General features: G+C 34.2%; 1 protein-coding gene across 1 annotated transcript in view; it reads right to left on the bottom strand.

Annotated features, from left to right (window-relative positions):
- Positions 1 to 20857, bottom strand: part of FMN2 (formin 2) — a 166245-nt gene that overhangs the window by 44049 nt on the left and 101339 nt on the right. Inside the window, exons 9-14 of the mRNA XM_074896831.1 lie at positions 18440 to 18531; positions 18167 to 18296; positions 17062 to 17208; positions 15127 to 15186; positions 14835 to 14955; positions 4023 to 4115 (exon numbers count right to left, since the gene is read on the bottom strand). Coding sequence (XP_074752932.1) covers positions 4023 to 4115; positions 14835 to 14955; positions 15127 to 15186; positions 17062 to 17208; positions 18167 to 18296; positions 18440 to 18531 — 643 coding nt within the window. The remainder of the gene's footprint in view (positions 1 to 4022; positions 4116 to 14834; positions 14956 to 15126; positions 15187 to 17061; positions 17209 to 18166; positions 18297 to 18439; positions 18532 to 20857) is intronic.

The following is a 20857-nucleotide window of genomic DNA, read 5'->3' as shown; positions in this document are numbered from 1 at the left end:
AGTGCATCCTACACCATAATGCTTTTTCTGAAGTCAAAAACTGTCTTGGCTTCTGAACATGATATTGGATGACTTGCTCAGATTTGAAGTCTGTGACATTTGCACAATTTATAGAATCTCAGTGGAAAAGCTGTGATTCCAACATAATGTCTCTTCCCAGTTCCCAAACAAGACCTACTTTTCCAAGGGAGTCATGGTTTCTGCCTCCTATCATAACTTTCTTGCCTTATCGGGCTAACAAGAACGCACAGCCTAGCTGGAGTCCCAACAACAAACACCCAAAGACCACTTTTCACTGCAAAGTTAAGCACAGTTAAAACCTGGGGACTGAGATTTGTTTGTGGATTATGCACACATAATTCTTTCAACATGAACTGGCTGTCCTATCAAGTGGGGACAAGGTTAAAGGATTACTAACTGCTAATGAAATTCCTCTATAAATTTAATGATGATTAGCACCCTCAGGATTTACCGACCGTCCCATGTATCAGACACATTTGTCCCAGGAAAAAAAAAATAAAATTTCTGAAGCTTTCTAAATGGCTAGATGTGATCTCTGATGTTTCTGAGTCCCCATCTATCTACAGCAACACACAGAACAAAGGAGACAAGGTTCCTCAAATAGTGTTTTTGTTTGCAATCTCTCTTATTCAAATTGTGATAACTTATGGGGAGTACCTAAAGGACAGAAAACTTCAGTGAATATATACCCTATACTGGGTAGATGCAAATAGTACTTTTAAAATTCCTACAGTTTGGTCTGAATAACTTAACTGGAAAAGAACCGTTGTTCTACTAAATTTCAGGCTTATATTTTGTATTGCTCAAATATTGGAAACTCCTAAAGAAGTAGTTAGAGGTACATAACAAAAAATATTTAAACACTCTTGTATTCTCTGACAATTTTTCTCCAATCTCCTTTTTTGAAGTAGCTCTTCTGGATTTTTTTCTTGCTTTTCACTTTTTAAACCCTGTGGCTATAAAGAATTTCAGAAAAAAAAAAAATAACATTTATGAAGACAAAAGAACCGCATTATATACTTCACGATTAATGATTTGCAGCATGTGGACCTAAAAACAGGACAGAAAACATAGAAGAACAGAGAGGACTGCCTTGGAGGTTTTGAGGCACACAGACCCTACAAAATCAAATGCACAAGATAAAGCATGCTTGCAAATATTCACTAAACCAGTGTAGACAGGATAGAATAGGTGGTTTGATCTTCTGTTAAGTAGAATGATCATTTTATGAATGACCCTGAAGTCCATCAGAAAAAGAACTGGCACCATTTTGCTAATTTGTATATTTTAATGAATATACTGATTATTTAGCCTACTCACTAGGTTGGCAAGGGAAATGTTGAACAGCCTCAATCATATATACTACTAGCATTTTCATCTAATATGACTCTGAACGCATTCTTGCTTCTTCCCCATTTTTATATTTCAAATGAAATAATCTTTGCAAGTAAGCTAGTAATATACAATTTTTTTTTTGCCTCTGATTAATCTAATAAAAGTGTTAATGTTAAAGATTTATTAATAGCATCAGTAGTAACAATCAGCTAGACTAGTTACATTAGTTTAATTCAAAGTTATATAACTCTGCCAGACAGTAAATGTTCTTATAAAGCAGTGCCTTTCTAACCCCTTGCCAAGGATATTTAATTTGATGTCCAAGTTTTCCTGCCTATGGGAAAGCCATTTTCCATTTTAGCTGATAGCAACAAGTATAAGTGAATATGCTGTAAATAACAAGCTACTTTGAACTTTTAGGTCCCATTATGCACACAAGTTATCTACTCCGAAAAGGCATCATATAAACATGCCAAATTATTCAATCCCATGAAAAATGCTTTTCATCTGAATTATAAGTTAAAACTTTTTCAGACTTTAGAGAAACTGGGACTTGAAAAGATAAAAACTTAAAGCTTGATTTTTCTTTGCCCAGAGCATATGTTATATAAACACAAATCCCCAAAAGGTGCCAAGAATTGTCCCTCTGTTTTTCTAAATGATCATGTGTGCAGTCTAGCTGAAAAGACTCATCGATTATGTCTACATAAACAACAAAAGCCTTTAGAAAAAATATCTAGATCAAAAGCCTGTCAAACACTGAACAGGAAAGAGAAATCCTGCTTTAAACATGGCCTCTTTCAAGTCTGAATTCAATCCCATGAAGTAAAAACAAAGGATTTCATAATGAAAGGTATTTAAAATTGCTTTATTTTTGGAACTTAACCAGGGATTCTTTTTTTCTATATATTAACCTTTGTCTTTCTTACACTGAGACAGAATTCTGCAAATTGTAACTTAAAGTTTTAAATACATGTAGAAATTGTTTAGTCACAATCCACCGTGTTCACAATACACATTTCCAATTATTTTCATTAAAATTAAACAATGATATTTTTACTGGCATTATGGATTTCTCCTTTTGTCAACCACCCAAAAATATCCACTGTTAACATGGGAACACAGCAAAGTTCTTAATGGATGAGATGCATTTCTTTTTCTTTTTTTTTTTTTCCTTTTCTTTTTCCTCACTTTCCTAAAATACAGTCACACAATCAAGAAAGGAAATAGCATATCCTTTCAAAAGCAGAACAGATTAATATATAGCTTATATATAATTATGCTCTGGAAGTCATAGTCAGAAATCATAAAGTAAGCTAAAGTATGGAGTCAGACACTTTTAAAAGTATGGTTTCTAAAAGAAGTGAAAGAAATTTGACAGATATATGTCTGATGAAATATAATCCTCATGTTTGATTTCCTACTCTGTTATTAAGGTTAATATGCAAACATATGGCATGATTTACAGTAAACCATTAGTGATCTCTTTCAGACCAGCTTGTGATTTGATTGTTCCCTATGTGTAAATAATAATATAAACCTACCGTAAAACACATGCTACATGTTTAATCATTACAATAATGTAACATTTATATGTCATGTACATAAACGGAATCGAGTTTTAAAGCGGTTCATACCTACTATTGCTGGAGACAACATCCTGTTTTCCAGGTTTGGCTAACAGACATTTGTCTTAGAAAATATCAGTTCATATTTGATTGCTCAAAATGGTGGTTTTGATGAATTTATTTACTGTAATTGATAGGCCTATAGCATGGATCAGTATATACTAGAACATAGGTACTCCACTTCTTACAATGTTCAGATAGATGGTCATCTTGGATATTCTAACCAAGAGATAAATGCATATCTGACTGGCCTCTCAAACATAATGCACATTCAATTAAAAATTATTTCTATATAGGATAGCTCATCAAGAAAGTTAAAATTACATTAGTGTAAACATCAGGACATTGTCACCATGATGCACTGAATTTTAACTTGTATGAAAAAGTGAATTTGTCAATACAGAGTATACTCTGATTTCAGAGTAGTATTTCAAAAAATACTCTGATATAACACTAGTGAAAAATTAGTTATCCATACCTCCTACAGTCTTGCAAAAGAACGGTCTAGGAAAGCAACGAAAGCATAGACAATTTTTAAAGCGTTTCCCTCCTAGAACTCAGGATGCCAGCTGCTCATCATGCATTATGGATATTTCTAAAATATAAATATGTTACATGAATTTGCCTTTTATCTGGAAAACCTTTAAGTACTTTTGCTATGCTTACTCCATTTTTTTTAGTGCATACAAAAGAATTATCTCTTTGGAAATAAGATAATGAAACAGATCCAGCTTCAATAATTTTTCAAGGAACAAAGGTTGTAAAATTGTTTTCTACTGGAATGTTGAACTTATCAGAAGATCACGCACTCAAGCCAATAGCATTTGTCTTTGCTGTCACGCAAGAGAGAGTGAGTCACCTACAGTATAACAGAATCTTTTTGCAAATCTTTTAGAACTGTGTGGCATCTGATTGAACTAATCCACATCTTTCTATGATGCCAAAATAAACAGTCCCTTTCCCACAATGTATAAACATTGTTCCCATAACTTTCCTTTGAAATGTCATGAAAAGGTTAAGTGACGTTTCATTATTTACCTTGACTAATGAATTGCTCCATGCTGTCTTTGAAAGGCTGGAGGTGCTCTTCTAGTGATAGCTGATAAACTTTTGCTGCTTCTGTCTCACATGCTGAAATTGAAGTAACAGATTAGTTTAGGATGACACATCGTAGTATGGATCTGCACACTGTAATGAAAGATACAAATCAATGCATAGCCAATGAAACTGCTAGGATACATGCCTCAGGCACACTGCTTCAAGTACAAACACTATGATAATATATTCAGGGACAGTTATGTTCCTGGTCAAATGTTTTTGACCAAAATATACAGATAACTTGTGGCCAGTGTTTTAGTTTAAACGAGTAGAAGCAAACATTAAGAAAACTATTCAATTTCTTTGAAGAAAAAAGACAAATTTAAGGGGATGAAATGTATGGGATCAAAACTACAAACTCAGATCCCAGGCCATGTTGATATACCTGGCCCCAGGTGACAGTGCTTGAATCAAAACAAAGTTCAGATGCAAAACCTGCATCAGAAGGATCTCAATTTAGTGAGTAAAGCCTGATGAGGGCTTGATACCTGATAAAACCACAGATGTAGTCAATTGTCTTGTATTGTTCAAAAGTAATAGTGCAAAATGATTGCAGTAAAAGATTATGGCTAGAACTCTATGAGAGATCTTGGAGAAGCACAGCTTGGTTGTTACTACAGGACAGACAAGCTGAAGCCTGAAGCAGCCCTGACACAGATTATTCATTGATGAAGTGGTAACATCATGCTTCTACCAACTATCCAAGCTAATTTAGTGTGGGGCAACAGATGACTTCACACTACTAGTTCAGGAGAATGTTAAGCTCTGGTTTCTATTATAGGAGAAAACTCTTTAGGCCATGATAATTTCCTGTCATTCAATAGAAATGAATCCTGCTTGATTCTGACTCAAAGTTTCTAGCAGAAGTGCGCACATTAAAAAAAAAATTATTTTTCTTTACTCTGCAGGGTTTTTTTTTCAGTAAAACAGGATTATTACTATGTCTTTAAACACAGAAAACTGGTTATACATTTTTTAAAAGATTCTGAAGCAGCAGAATGTACTAACATCATATAAATTAATAAATATAAATGATGTCTAGAATAGCATCAATCCAAATATCTACAGATGAGAATTGTAGTCTGCTTTTGAAGACTGGATACAACAGGTAGTAGACTTACGTGTATCACCATTATATGCTCTAAAAATGTGTTGCTGTAATATTTGAAAGAGCCTCAGTGGTCGAGGAAAAAAAAAAAACAATTTTCTTGTCCTTACTTCATCAAGCATGAATTTATAATCTGGTAAATAATACCAGTCTTTAGTTTACAGCAAGAAACTAATGACATATCTAAAAGAGCATGATAGGAGCAATTAAACATAACATAATTAAAGACAAAGATCCAAAGGTTCATCAATTTTGGCAAATGTCAGTCAGTCAACCCACTACAGATCTGTACCTAGACATTCAAATTAGAGTGCCAGGAAGGTAAATATATATGATGGTGGTCATATCAGTCTTGTATTTTAGCTGTACAAATTGATTCACATCATCTGGTCTGCTATATCTGGGGCAAATCTTTGGAGAATGCAGCTTTAGATCTCATAGACACTGTTAAATCATTTCTTCTCATAGTTGTGAATATATCAAAGACGATTAGATATACCAATATTTAAAATATATATATACAGAAAAGCAGAATGACTCAATCTGTAATGCCAAACAAGTGAAGTAAAGCCAGGGTGACAATTACAATTTCAATTTAAAAAAAAAATAAATTTTAAGCTTAGAGCAAAATAGAAATAAATACCAGCAGACTTTTAGAGGAAAAAAAATAACATGAATATATTTAATTAAACAGGTAACCCTGTTTATGAAGCAATATTTAAAAACACCAAAATGAAACCTAAAACCTAGTCACATGGACAAGCCCATAATCTTTAAACAAATGTTGGTCAACACAGCTGAAATAGGAGAGGGAATCCAAATGACCATGAGGTTTTTTACAACGTACAGTAAGACAATAGAATAGATAAGCTATGTACTATTCTGCAAAGGAAGACATTCTGATGGTGACACATAGAATTTCTATTATTCTTTTCTCCTACTCAGAAATAAGTGGCAGAGTTGTAAGATGCTATGGAACCTACCATAACATTTAATATCACTGAAATTCCATACCTTTTTCCAGAATACGGACTAAATATTCTTCACAGAAGTACATTATAATCTCTTGAATTAGTGTCTGCAGCTCACAATGAACTCCTGATCTCTCAGCTGATTTGAGAGAAGTATAGATCTTACGAAGTATATACCCACCAAAAATCTTAGCCTATACCCGTGCCAATAGCCTGAAGCAATTCCTTTTCAAAGTCTATAACGAAATGCAGGGATATACTATCCTTTATGTTCAACTTGCTATGGAAAAGAAAAAACATGTAATATTGTCAGAATGAAATGTCTACTCTTTAACCATTCAGATACTGGAAGTTCTTCCATGTTTGATTTGTTTGTGCGTGTATGTGGGGTGGGGGAAGAGAGTACAGTTCATGATTGTTTCTCCAGGTTTTGGTGGAGTTCTTTTTGTTTGTTACCCCCATCCTCCTGTTAAAAGACTAAAATCAATGATGTTCAGTTCAGCACCATTTTTGACCCTATTCCTGAATTGCAAACCATGTCCAAGTCATTTAAAATCTGAAAGAAAACACAGGAAAAACAATCGCCTCCCCCTCCTTTTTTTTCCTTTATAGAAAGATACGATATTTAGCATCCAACTCTTAAAAATAGGACAAATTCTGTCATTATTACCATTCTAATATCAGTATTATGATGCATAAAACAAACTAGTTCATAAGACGATTTCTTCATTAAAGAACGAACAGGTTTTTAAGCTATTGCTAAGTTTCCCAGTTCTCCAGAGCACCAGCACTGGAATCATGGTCTTCCTGCCCAATGTGTTGGATATAGCACTCATTTATCATGTTCTGTAATTTGTCATCAGAGTATAAAACCCACTATTTGGATGAGATAGTTAGCCTTCACTGTAACTGAAGAAATGAAAGTGCCGATCATATGAAAGGAGCCCAAAACACTAGACAGTTAACAGTATTTCTGCCCAAGTGAAGGAATAAGATACTGAATAAATGTGCCAGAAGAGTATTTAATAACTTCTGAGCAATGTGGAGGTGAAACATGAAAAAAAAAAAAAAAGTATGTGAGATTATCAAGTCTTCTATGTTTGATTTTTTCTCCCCTTAGCTGCTGAACATCCCAGATATCAAACAAGCAGGCTAGCAAAAGGAGTTTGTTGTAACATGTTTGTAAAAGTTTTGTTTGAAAGAAAAGCTCGTCTCTTTTTTGGTAACAGACTGAAAACAGGTTTTGTTATCATTCCTATTCTCACAGGTTCAGTTATTCTCTCATCTTGAGAGAAATTAAAAACTTAGATGAAGCTAGCATATTCCTAAACTCAATTTACTTTAAGCAGATTTAAAAATTTCTTGTAATGAAAGAATTGAAAGGTATTCAAGGCAAAACAAAGGGAGTCATATAGGCAGTCACAAAAGCCAAGGACTAGGTAGCTTATCTTGCAATATGGAATTGCCCAAACAGGAATAAAGATAAAAAAACTTTTTTATCTTGCTTTGCAGCAAGGTGAAGGTTTCAGTTCCCTGTACTCCCAAATACCCAGTCCTCATGCACTGACATTATACCTTCCAAAGATCTCAAATCCTAGGTAGAAGTTGGCATGGGCAGACACACCTCCTCTCCAACACTCTAAATAAATTTTAACATAGAAGTAATATCTCAGCAATGGAAAAGACCAATACTCCATCTAATTTCATCTCCTCTCTAACATCATATGCTGCAGATTTTCCACAGAAGCAATACAAATGGATTCTTGTGGGAAGACCTTCTAAATTTATGCCAATATGAACTGGTAGCTTTTTGCCCATAGATACACAGATCTCTCAAATGCTCCTGGATCTGGAAATTCATGTAAAAAAAAAAAAAATCTATGTTTAAAACCAGTTTAGAGACTTAAAATATTGCAATTCCAGCTGTATCCAGTACTTCAAGAATCTCATCTCATTCTCTACTTCTCTCACAAAACATTTTGTGCATTGTACTAAGACTTTCAGTAAGTGATTCTGGTAAATGACCTAAAATGTACCAAGGCTCATTATCAAAAATAGTTGCTTTTTTTTAAAAAAAAAAAAGGAGAAAAAAAATGTTTTCGAGATTCAGAATATCTTTTTAATCATGCTTTTCATCTAGTTCTGCTGGATACTAAGTTTTAGCCCTTGGAAGCACAAATCTCTTCTAATCCTAAAATATGTCTTGAACAAAATGCGTGAACAGATGATCAGCTCCTCAGGCTTACTGTATTGTCTTTGGTCAACGATAATAACAGGCAGAATGATTTTTCTTTCAAACACCCTCAAAACATAAAAACAAAAAGCAAAAACACCAAAACCACAACCACCACCAACAAATCAACCTAGTAAGAAAGCAAGGGGAAATGTGAATTATCTCTCATGATAATTAACAGGTCCACTAGGATGTTTTGGTTAACTACTTCTGAAATCACATACTTATCTATAGAAGTCCTATAGAATTTAGGTGGATTTTCAAGACTCAAGGTACTTGAGAGCACAAGTTGCACTGATATTTGATAGACTATTTGTTTTTAAGTCTTTAAGGAAATTTTGAAATTATGTCCTTAATTTTCAGAGGTTCTGAGTACTCAGATTCCCACAGGAGATATGCCAGTGTCCTACTTGCCTGAAAAGTATGTTAACAGCATAACCATTGTTTTCACAACTTCTCAGTGCTTTCTGGATTCCTTACAACTGCAACCTGTGACTTTAAAAGAAAGCTTAGACTTTACCTAAAGGAAACAACACTGGCCTCATCAAAAGACAAACTGATGAACTCGACCACAAGTACAGAAAGAGCTCTTAATTTTCTTTTATTTATTTTTTTTGGAATTGTAAAGTCTTACACTAAGAACTGCTGAGTCTTCAAGGGCTTCCATAGACAGCTCCTTGTTTGGAGTTTTAAGGACAGTAAAATATGACTCACAGATTGACTGAAAGCCTGGCTTTAGTTTACATCTGGTTTAGGTTTAGGAGTCTGCATGCTGCATAGCTGCAGCAATTAACCCTTTCAGTGACAGCTGAACAAACAGCTAGAATTTGTGGATGCACAGCTGTTAATGAGTACGTAAAAGTAAAGATTTAATTTGCTTAAAACAATAGCTGTTTCTGTAAAGGTGGACTGTACAGATAATTTGGATTGACAAAAACTGCTAATGTTGCTACATTATTTTGTTAACAGTTACCTTGAGAACTTTGGCATTTTATTATAAATGACTGAAGGCATCAACTCATCAGAATATGAATCTGTGGATCATATAAGAAAAATAAAGATCTATTTCTTAATTGTGAAATATTTTCACTCCCATTTACATCAAAACTACTGACAGAGAATAACAGAAACACAGACACTACCTTAAAATAGAAACATTGATGAGGCAATGAATATTCTCTACAAGAATACAGATTTTTCTCCATTTCAGGTCTCTCTCCTCCAGCTCCCTGTCTTCTTCTCTTGAAACACCAGCGTAGAAGCACATTAAAAAAAACCATCTCAAACCTAAGGTTTTGGGAAACCTCTCAAGATGGACTTAATTTCATCAACTTTGGCTATTTAACAGATAATCACCAGACTAGACTCAAGACATTTCCTTAAGACTCAATTTTAAGAGAGGCCAATCAATTTTAGGGGAGTAATCCCTTCCTTTTCTGTCATCTGTAGTGGGACTCTAAATAGCTTAGGCTGCTTAATTTTGTTAATTGAAGTTGAAATTAATACCACTCCTGTTCCTGATCAAGAAGTGGCACTGAAGTGTTGCCAAAGTCTTAGACCCATAATCAGAACTGTGATGGAAACAGGGCATCTTGTAAATATGAAAAGATAGGAGGATATGTGTATGAGAGAGGGGATGACATGCAAATAGAATAGTGCTTTTTTTTTTTTTTTTTTGCTTGTTTTAGCCTGCAAAAGTTAGTATTATCTATGAAAGACTAACAGTAGATGTAATCCCATTTTGCAAAGTAATCCATGCACCCCAGACAGAGAGTTGGCCACGAAGAGGAAAATTCCATTTTAAACTGCAGCTCGACTGCACTCTTAGGGTTGGGGCCTCTTTCTAGGTGTTAGGGGTAACCGTTACTGAGGCAACAGGAATGATTTGTCAAAAGCTAAATAGTTATGGGATAACTATGTGAGAAACAAATGGTAAGGGGTCAAAGTATAGTATGCTTACTACTACCCCATCTCTCTCAGTCCCACGTTGACACTACCCCAAAATACAGAAATAGACTTTTAGAAGTCTTTCTATTGTACAATATGGTACTTCCAATGCTGTGATTTACACAGCAGGATTAAACACAAGAGCACATGCCAGCTCTACAACTAGCAGATCCAAGCTGAACAGATAATTTTAGGTGACTGCAAGAACATAAAAAATAGATAACATGTATTTTTCCAAGTTACTGTGGGTCTTTTCTTGGAACATGCTTTTTAAAATGCTTAATGCTTTATAAACATACTCAGTCACACTTGTTCCAAGAGAGATATACTGGGCCACCACAGACTAACTTATCGATTAAGAATTTTTAATGAGTTGTAAATACTCACAGTAGGAAAAGAAATCATCACTACAAAAATAATATTTAATTATTATAATTATTATTTGTAATCAGTTTTCAAAGATGGTAAATATGACAACATTACGACATATAATCAAGTACTAACTTCAACTCAATTTTATAGCTGTCTGTATTATACAGTATTACTCATCTCTTCAAAATTCTGCTAGTCAGATTTATTTTCGCCCTGACATTGTTTCTAATTCCCTTTTAGCTGAACTTCAGTGAAAGTTTTGCAATAAGTGACAAATGACGAATTAGTTTTTGATTTGCAAGAATAAACTTACCATTGTAAAGCTAAAATGTTAATGTGAAGCCAAAGAACAGCTTCTAAACAGTTTTAACTTGCCATAAGTGCTTCATAAATACTGTAACTCTCACTGCCATTTTAGTGTCCTAATTCTTTCCTAAACTAAATACATGTCTTGAAGAATTTCATGGGCCACAAATCCAACATTTTCCTAAACCACTCCAGAGACTGTCAGGGCAGAGAGGATTAAAACATTAATTGATTCAATAAACATTTTCCACATCTTTCTGCCCCACCTCTAGCATTCTGAAGTGTCTAGAAAAATATACTGATAAAAATAGATATACAATACAGGTCCTAATCAGCAAGAGTCATGCACTGCTCTTGTGACCCTGGATGCCCAATTTTCTTTACATGGTGAGTTGATTTAAGTCATGTGGCAAGTGCTAAAGTTTCTTCTGTGGAATGACATAGGAACAGAAGTCATTGCTTGGCATGACTGCATCAAGGAACATTGCTGACAGCCAGGAGAGATCAAAAGCAGATCAAGTTGCTTAACAAACTATATGTCACTGAAGTCAAAAAGGCTAAAGTGAGAATCCTGGAGAGCTGTGAAATCTGGGAGCAACAGATGGAGCCAAACTCACTTGGTTTGTTAGTAAAAGGATCTACCTGTTCTTTGGTCTTCTATCTTTAAAAAAAAATCTAGTATATAAACTTAATCCCTGGGATCTGTATTATTTTAAAAAACAAACTCAAAACTGAGCAATTTGCAAGTTTGATATTATACAGTTAGTGTCACTTCCACTATAACCTTAGGGGAGGGTTTTTTTTTTTACAATTTAAAAAAAAATATTCTGTCTTATTAATCTTGGAACAGTCACACAGCATGCTGTCTGAAAGTCTTTTGGACTTACACTTTTAGTCTGAAATCTTCGAAGAGACTTTATTTTTCTATATTTACCAACCACAAGGCATACAGTTCATAAAAACTTTAAAATGGACAAGAACCTCCATGGTCAAAAGGGAAGAAAACATGCAAGTTTGAACATCGTGAGTGCTTTTTCTTTTTAAGCAATCAGCATAACAACTCCTTTAATACAAACATAAATACAAGCTCAGAACTGTGAAAGAGCATAACAGCAAAATTATTTTACAGAACCATGAAGATTATTTATATTTGCACATCTCTGTGTAGGCTACTAACATATTTAGATGGAAAAATACAGCATTACTAGCATGGACTGCTATTGTTGTGGTTACAAAACATTTTGTTTATTTTCTTATAATAACCTTCCTCTACTTTCTGGGGGTTTTTGTTTGTTTTTTAAAGCAGTCCCATAATTTTATGAAAGGGCCCTTCTGGGATGAAGTTTACCTTTGGATAATGATCATGAATAATTTTTTTAGACATAAATAAAATATATTCAGCTTTTGTTCCTGGGTTGCAATACCCCTTTCCCTCATTTTACTAAGCATGATCTCAACTGTGCATGGTTTTCAGGGTATTTGAAACTAACATGGACAGAAAACCCTTAAACTGGTGATACTGCCTGCATCAATATTCCATGCAATTTTCAGTTTTTCAGAGATAAAGAACAAAGCAAACAACCCACCACCACCTCCCATAAATGGTGAAATCCTCTCATGAAATCTTCCATGTAATTACTGATGAAAATAGGTCCAAAGGTTACAGTCTGCCTCTCAGTATAAAATGAATATGTTCATGGGCATCTATTGCTACAGCTTTAAAGTCAGTATTTCCCAGGAATACTCAATACTCATTTAGTCTCACTGACTTCAAAAGGAGAAGATCATATTTAGAATTTTGTCAGAATTTTCTCAGCATCTTACAGCCTTCTTCCTGCTCAGACGTTTAATGAGGCACTTGCTAACTCTAGTAACTCATAAGGTTCCAGATGCACATCGGCAAATCTGGTAGTGTACTTAAAATAAATGCAGAGAAAAATCATTCTGAAGTAATTTTATCCATTCAGCTAAAACTTGTACTCTATTAAAAAAAGTATGTAATTAAACTTGGCTATTCTGTCTCACTGAAAGCATTACAACCAATAAACTATTAGAATACCCAGAATTTTTAGTGAATGCTCTTGCAGTCATAAAATTTTTTAACACAAATTATTTTTCATTTAGGGTGACACTTTTCCTTGGAAAAAGAGAGCCAATACAAAGCATTTTGCATCACTCAGGGCTGATAAGAAGTCACGAATGAGATAGACTGATATTGAGATTTTTGCTTCATATCCAGGAGAGGATGCAGAAGAGATCTGATGCTGTCCTCCAAAAAGTTTGTACCAAAGGGAATTGGGAAAGAGTGATGGTGTCTGCAGTTATTCTTCAGTTTCATTAACTACAGACCAGACTGACAACAGAGACTCCAGCCTAAGGGCTGGGTTGGAAGCACAGAAAGAATTCAACTGCAGTCTGATGGCAGGGAGAAGCGTGTAATTTCCATTTTTACAGAACCCCTGCTTTGATCACTGCACAGTGTGGATTTATTCCATAAGAGATTTATGCCTGTGTGCAACTGTCAAACTTGATCTAAAAATATTTAACCTTTTATCTATATAAAAACATGTTTTGTGAACTTGCAAGGAATAACGGAATAATGTCTGCCCCCATGCATGTTTGTAAACATGTGCCTGAATTCAAGTACCTTTTTTCAGTCAGACCTAAGCATCTTTCTTCTCTACGTGCAAGCTTGGAGATCAGCCCTCAGATTATCTGAAACATGCAAGTATAGAAATAAGGTTTCATGGCTGAACTGTGCGATCTTCACTCCCTAGTTTGTTCAGGACAGCAAATGGATGGTGCTGCAGTTTGCTCCTCAGTATCACACTAAGTGGCCTTGATACAACCTTAAATATTAGCTCTGAATGTTTAAAATAAATTTTAAAACATCAAAACAGAAAGCCTGATAGGGGCAAGAAGATCAGATATCATTTGGTAACCGTGTTATAGTTTTGCTTTAATAGAAGACTTTCCATTCTACGTTGTTCAGGAACTATTGGTTTACCAAACCATTTCTTGGTCTCTAGATGCATGGCATTCAAAATCAGCAAGGCAACAGAAATACAGAGATAATTTCACTCCTTGATTTTAATTCTTCTCTCCAATATTTAGCATAACGGGACATAACTGGCCAGTCCAGCAGAGACTTTAGCCAAAAACATTGAAGATTATGGATACTAGCCACCATCTGTGCGAACTACTCTCGCTTAACTTAAACTTAGTTCTAGTTCCCAATGTTATTAAGAAATGTGTTATACATAATACACGTTCTTTATAAAAGTCTAGCAAATATATCTTATTTTAATCTTGTTGAGCTCATTTAAAGAAATAATTCCACAAGTAGGAGAAAAATTAATTCCTTTGCATATTATTTTTTAGTAAAGTCAGGTTATTTCCACTGTCTTTAACAACATACCATATATATTATCTGCTAGATAGTATTTGGATCTGATTATCAACTTTTTTTTTTTTTTTGTCATGATCATGGTACAAACCTTTGCAATTCTTTTTATGCTTGAAAGACTTGAAATCAGTTTGCAGAAAAAAAGTTAAATTATTCTTTTGTTTTGGTTTTGAAACAAAAGATTTAACCTAGCGTTTGATGTTGTTTATTTTAATGACCTCTTCCAACTTATCAACAGAAAATTATGAATTATTGCTAAAATGATGACAAAAAAGCAAATTAAGGAAACAAAATAGTAATTGAGGAGTCAAAAATACACAACTATTTTTATACTATCATCCAATTTCTCAAAATTCTACAAGCAATAACAACGGGGATACATAGTTAGCACTTAATCTAGGTTCAGTACCTCGCAAATCTTTCTTCATTTTGCGGAGATCTTTTTGAAAGTCTTCAAACTTCATTTGTGAAGCCTGGAAGAGATCTTGTGGGTCTGGAAGAGGAAAGATGCATTGTTCTTTTCCAGCATCCTGACAAAAATACAAATGAACAGTTACATAGTGTTCGTTATTTTTTTATATACAACTGAAAGCACAAAGAATATTTGTGCACATTTCCTCATCTTGACCATCGGAAAAGCAAATTTAGTAAGTTGATTTTTTTAACTTGAATTTAAAAGAGCAAAATTAATTCTCACTCACCTCATCAAAATTACGCAAATAGTAGGAGACAATGTAAGACAGAAGACTTCTACTGTTGTCCTGTATAGAAGAGAAAAGAGTTTGCTGTGTTACCGAAACTCACTGAAAAAGCAAATTCAGAAATGATAATTCAAGTAAATGAAATATTTTGTGTCAAGTACAGAGAAATACTTTGCTGATTTGGTGCCTTCAGTAAGAAAAAAAAAAAAAAACAAAAAAAAACCCAAAAAAAACACAACTCTGCAACACTTTAACTATTAAAGAAAATAATAGAAACTTGTTATAAAACTCTTGTAAGCCACTCCTGATTTTTTAAATTTACCTGATTGTAAACTGAACCCTTACGTTTTGAAAGTTCCCAAGAAGGAAAAGAGAAATTGTTTCTAGATTGATGTATGCAACTTCTTTCACAACTTTCAGATCTTTTTATTAATCTGTTACTATAATTAAAGCAAAGTTAAACAAAGAAAGTTATTTTTCTAAATGAAATTTTGGCATTTTGTGTGTCTTTGGGGAAACTGTCTCATTGTTTTTCCTCTGTAATCTCTGTAATGAAGCTTCAGCAGAAAATCTTTGATCTGAAAAGGATTTTTGATAATTATGTTTTCAGATAACTTTTTCAGAAAACTATTTGGAAGAACTTTTCTGACTGATCAGTAGGGAATAAACTGAAGATTTATCTTGCAATTGCAAGGTTAATGGTCATATTTCCACCAAATTATGTACATAAGACCTGAGTCACCAAACGAAATATAATGTACCTAAATGCTCTACTGAGCCAAGTTCTAAAACTGGTGAGGTATCTAGAGTCAACCAGAAGGTTCAGCTAAACTAGGCCGCTCTAAACACATTGTACTAAGGCTTCAATTCACATTACTCCCTTAGTTTACCAAAGAAACCATCATGCCAGAATGAAGAACTTCCACCTTTAAAGGCAGATGGCTGACACAGTCTCTCAACTCAAGGTAAACAACAGTCTGATCACATTACCTAACCCAGCAGCTAAAGCATGTATCTTTAGTAAGTGACAAAGGAGGGAAACAAACTCATCTTTTTCTTCCACTTTCAGAATAGTAAATCTTGACAATGACTAACCAGATAGATGAAGGGACCAATTTAAAGTGTCAAGAATTACTGCTGTAACCCTTCTCATATCACTGCCCACATTCAGATGAGTCTTTTCATCATAGCCATGGAGACTCAGAGTACTGTTTCCTTGTAAACAGAAGCAGATATTTGAATACAACTCCAATCTGAATATCAAAGAAAAAAAAAGTGCTGGTAACACACAAGCTACAGTTTAGCACTGAGCAAGAAACAAGACTACTTATCATTCTCCTTACTCAGACGACTATACCAGACAAATCTTAAATCAACAAGTACTTGCTGTGATAACTCTTTACTCCAGTGGTTCCACGGTCCAAATGTGAAATGCACACTTTGTAGTCATGATGTATATAAAGAATGAATTTTGGGTTGTCCCACATCCTCGGGATGCCTATTCAATCATTTTCAGGAGTGACTTTTTTTTTTCCTCACACGAATAGTTTGAATGAGCATCAAATCACAGTTAACTTTTATAACTGTTTCCATTTATGTAATAAACCTTTTAAGTGTAAGGATCATAGTATTATTTCTGAATACAAGAAAAGTTAGAAATATGCAGTTTACCAAAAGTCAAATATATATCAGGTTGGGAACGAAGACATAATTTAATGTATTTTGTTTGTACAGTAATGAAAAGAGATGGTTCATTTTCACATTTCTACAGAAATACATCTAACTGTAGAAGTGTGACCACCTAAGTATAACAACAAAAGAATTCTCTTTGACATGCTGTCATAAATTTCAGACTATTTACTTGAAAATGGAGACAAAGTAATTTTCTGAGAATTTAATATTCTCAGGCCTACAGGAAGTCTAGAATCAGCTTACACTGCTCTTCACATCTTTCAGTTTTGGCAGGATATCTAGTCCAAACCCATCAGCCTGTCCTCGTGTCCTGTTTCCACCATTCATGTAATTGCCAAAGGCAAGAACCAAACCCAGGACCTGCATAACTCCAGACCCATTTTTCAATATCTACAAAACAGAAAGAGAAACAATTCTATGTTCAAACTCACAATAATATTTACCATTAACAGTATTACTGAGAAGCAGATTTGTTGATACTGTATTTAGAAATAATACTTATAAAAAAGCTCAAATATAGCAAAGTAACAACCTTTTACTGCAACATGTAGAAGTAGAATAATACCAATATATAATTTGTTTTGAATGGAGAATGTTACCTCCGAAACGAATACTTAGAAAAAAAAAAAAACAAAAACAAAACATTACTACCAGAGATCACCTGTTTAGAAAATCAAAATAGTAATTCCTTAACTGATGCTGATATTGCGAATGGTATATTTAATTTAGGAGAGAATTTTGCATGCAGTTCATAAAAACCCAACATGGACCAATTAAAATATTTAATCAATCAAATAAAAACCATCTATTAAATAGTAAAACAATTACATAAAATGTTTCAGATTGTTTTCTGTTATGAAAACACTGATGAAACCCGCATTTTAAAGCCATATATTTGTTTTGCATGGGACCACAAAATTCTCATAATCTCTTCTAGCTAGAGATAACTTTGCTAGCTCTAACTGATTTTTGATACCAGAGATATTATTGAGTTGCATGTTTCCAAAATCCAAGCAAACATAAGGTAGGCTGAATAGGCATTCATTTGGAAAGGAGTGATATGGTCACTATGAGGAGGGAAGATTTTTCTTTAACAAGAGGATAAAGTACACTATTTTCGAGAGACTGTACACATTGATGGCAAAAACATGATACAGCTCAGTACCAAAAGCTAATCTTAAAATTTGCTTTGATGTTGAAGTACAATCATAAAACGTTCTATTCTGCTATTCTTCAGATTTAATGAGTACTTAAAGTAAATAAAGTGAAAACTTTTGAAATATGAGTACAACTTAAAAAGACTGAATATCAGAAATTTAGCTCTACCTTTTCACAGAGTACAACCTACCTCACACAGTTTTTGTAACAATTCAAGTTTGCGACGGATTGAACAAATGCTTTCTGAAAATGTTGATTGGAACAGGATGCAAAACACACGTTCTGAAAAGTTGGGAATTAGTGAGAGTTCATAGAGGAACCTGCAGGATGGATTAAAGAAAATTATATAAGTCATTGTCAGCAGGTACATATTTTATTTTCTTTTATAACATCTCGATAGTTTATTATACAGCAAAAGTTTTCTGAAGCAAGCAAAACTGTTCTTTCATAAGTATGTTCTTACTGTTCCGGCTTATCCAAAGACTTGGCATTTTCTTTTTCCTTAGAAGCCTTGCTATGTTTTTCTATTTTTTCTAATTCATCTGATTGTGCTCTCTGGAATAAAGGAAACAAATTAATTAAAAAGTGTTAATTAAAAACCTAGTCAAACAACACAGATAAAGATGCCCATGTATCAAATAATGTTCATAGATATTTTTTTTTCCTTCTAGCATCTGCTTATGGCAAAACTACTTAGACCATGGAGTGATTTTAAGTATAAATAGATCTGATGGAAAACAGAATATCTTCTAAAAAATAATATTGACTAGTAGTAATCTGCAAAAGATTTATTCATTCAACCATGCACCGAGACAACAGTCTTCATTCCCAATCTCTTTTCATTGGCTGTTTATAAAGTCTTTGGATCAAAGAACTCTCTTCTTGAGTTGTACTTCTCTTTCCAAATCCATTGGGTTGCATATGAATGCACTCTGATCTTTAAATATGTATTTAAAGAATATCTTCTTTTAATCTAAATGAAAATAGTCTTGTATTGTTTACTGCAATTTAAATTTTATTTGGTATTTGGAAAACACTATGGAACAACAAAAAATAGTTGATTTACAATGGAACTATCATGCATACCATAATACATGAGAACTACTGCATACTTCTTTGAAGTAAAATTATTTTCATTTTTATCTTAATAAACAAAAACTATTATATAAAAACTTCCTAGCTTCTTGGAGAATGCTGTGGCATATTCCTTTCCTTCAATATTCCAATCGAAAGAAACAGACTCTCACTTCTTTCCGTGCTCCATGCTACAGTGAAATTATTTTTTCCAAGTGCAGTATTGGAAAATAGAATAGCATGGAAAGGAATAAAAGCGGCATGCAAATTTCTCCATCTGACCCTTCTTTTGACATCCATGGTGGTTTTGAAAATAGATTCAAAACACGAATCTGTGCAAGAGTGAAAAAAATAAGTAAATATAGCTACCTTTATTCCTTTAGAAAAACATTACACACAATTTTCAAACTTACTCCAACAGAACTTGAAGACCACAGTGGAAAATTATATTCTAACTACTTAATGGCAAAGCAAAAGATAGGCTTCATCTGTATTATTTCTTGCATGCTTTTGCACAATTACCAGAAGTGGTACAGAACTATCTCAAATCATACTGCCACAGCTCCATCAGCAATCTGAAACCAAAAAGTCAGTTTCAGACAGTTCTCCTGAGGTTGTTGAACAACTTTCCATATGAAAAATGGAGAAAATACTGACATGAAACAGAAAGATCAAGAGATTGAAGAGTCACTCAGAACAAAAGCACTTCAGAGTTTCTCTGATTATTTCAAGAAGTCTGGAAATGACTGCAAGGCCATATGTCTTGAATACTACACATCCTAATATTTAGCCAGCATTTCTGCGGATGTTCTTCAAGGGTCATCTTCTCTATAGTCTGATCTGGTTTGAAGGGACCTCTGGAGATCATCTAGTTGAACTCTCTGACACAAAGCAGAGACAAATAGAGCACATTGCTCAGTATTGTGTCCACCGAGGTTTTGAACATATCCAAAGATGGAGACCTCATGACCTTTCTAGGCAGCCTGTTCCAGTGTTTGGACACCTTGCAATAAGAAAAGGTGTTTTAATTTTTAAATGGAATTTCCAGTATGTCAATTTCAAGAAGCCCACTACCTCATCTTTATGCTGGGCATCACTGAGTCTAGCTCTGTGGTTTTTACTTTCACTCCACCATCAGGTATTTCTACATACTGATAAGATCCACCTGAGCTTTCTCCTCTCCAGGCTGAACCCCAGCTCTCTCAGCCTCTCCTTTTATCATCGTCATGGCTCTTCACTAAACTTGTTGCAATGCGTCCATGTCTCTTGCACTGTCAAGGCAAGAACTGGACACAGTACCCTAGATGTGGTGTCACCAGTGCTGAGAAGAGAATAATCACTTCCCTTGATTTGCGTGATCTTTTCTTGATCTATTGATGTATACTGTATCATGCCTTAGTTAAAAAGAGCCAGGCTGAGACTAATTTACTGGGGTTTAATTTTAGTATACTGGCAGTGGCTTATCCATAACACCTAGTTTCCTGAATTCCCTACCCCAGTATCCCTTCAGAGCGTGAGAAAACAAACCTGGGGATTCGTCCTTCAAAGGTACTTTTCTACATAATGTTTTTGTAAAGACAGACGCAGGACATATAATTACAGTAGTAAATTTTGCTTGTATAATTCTATCCTGAGGAGAAGGAAATTTTCAAGATACTAAGATCAGAAAATTGTACCAATTTTTCATCTTAGAAGACTCAATCAGGACATGGCATGAAGACTAGGAAAGATCCAACTAACTGCAGAAGTTTCCGCTTAAGTATTGTGGGTGCTGTTTAGGAAAAAGATATGCTTTTGGTTTTGTGTT

This window comes from Athene noctua, chromosome 1, assembly GCF_965140245.1.
Source record: "Athene noctua chromosome 1, bAthNoc1.hap1.1, whole genome shotgun sequence".
Lineage (NCBI taxonomy): Eukaryota > Metazoa > Chordata > Aves > Strigiformes > Strigidae > Athene > Athene noctua.
This window is presented reverse-complemented; position numbering and strand designations above follow the sequence as displayed.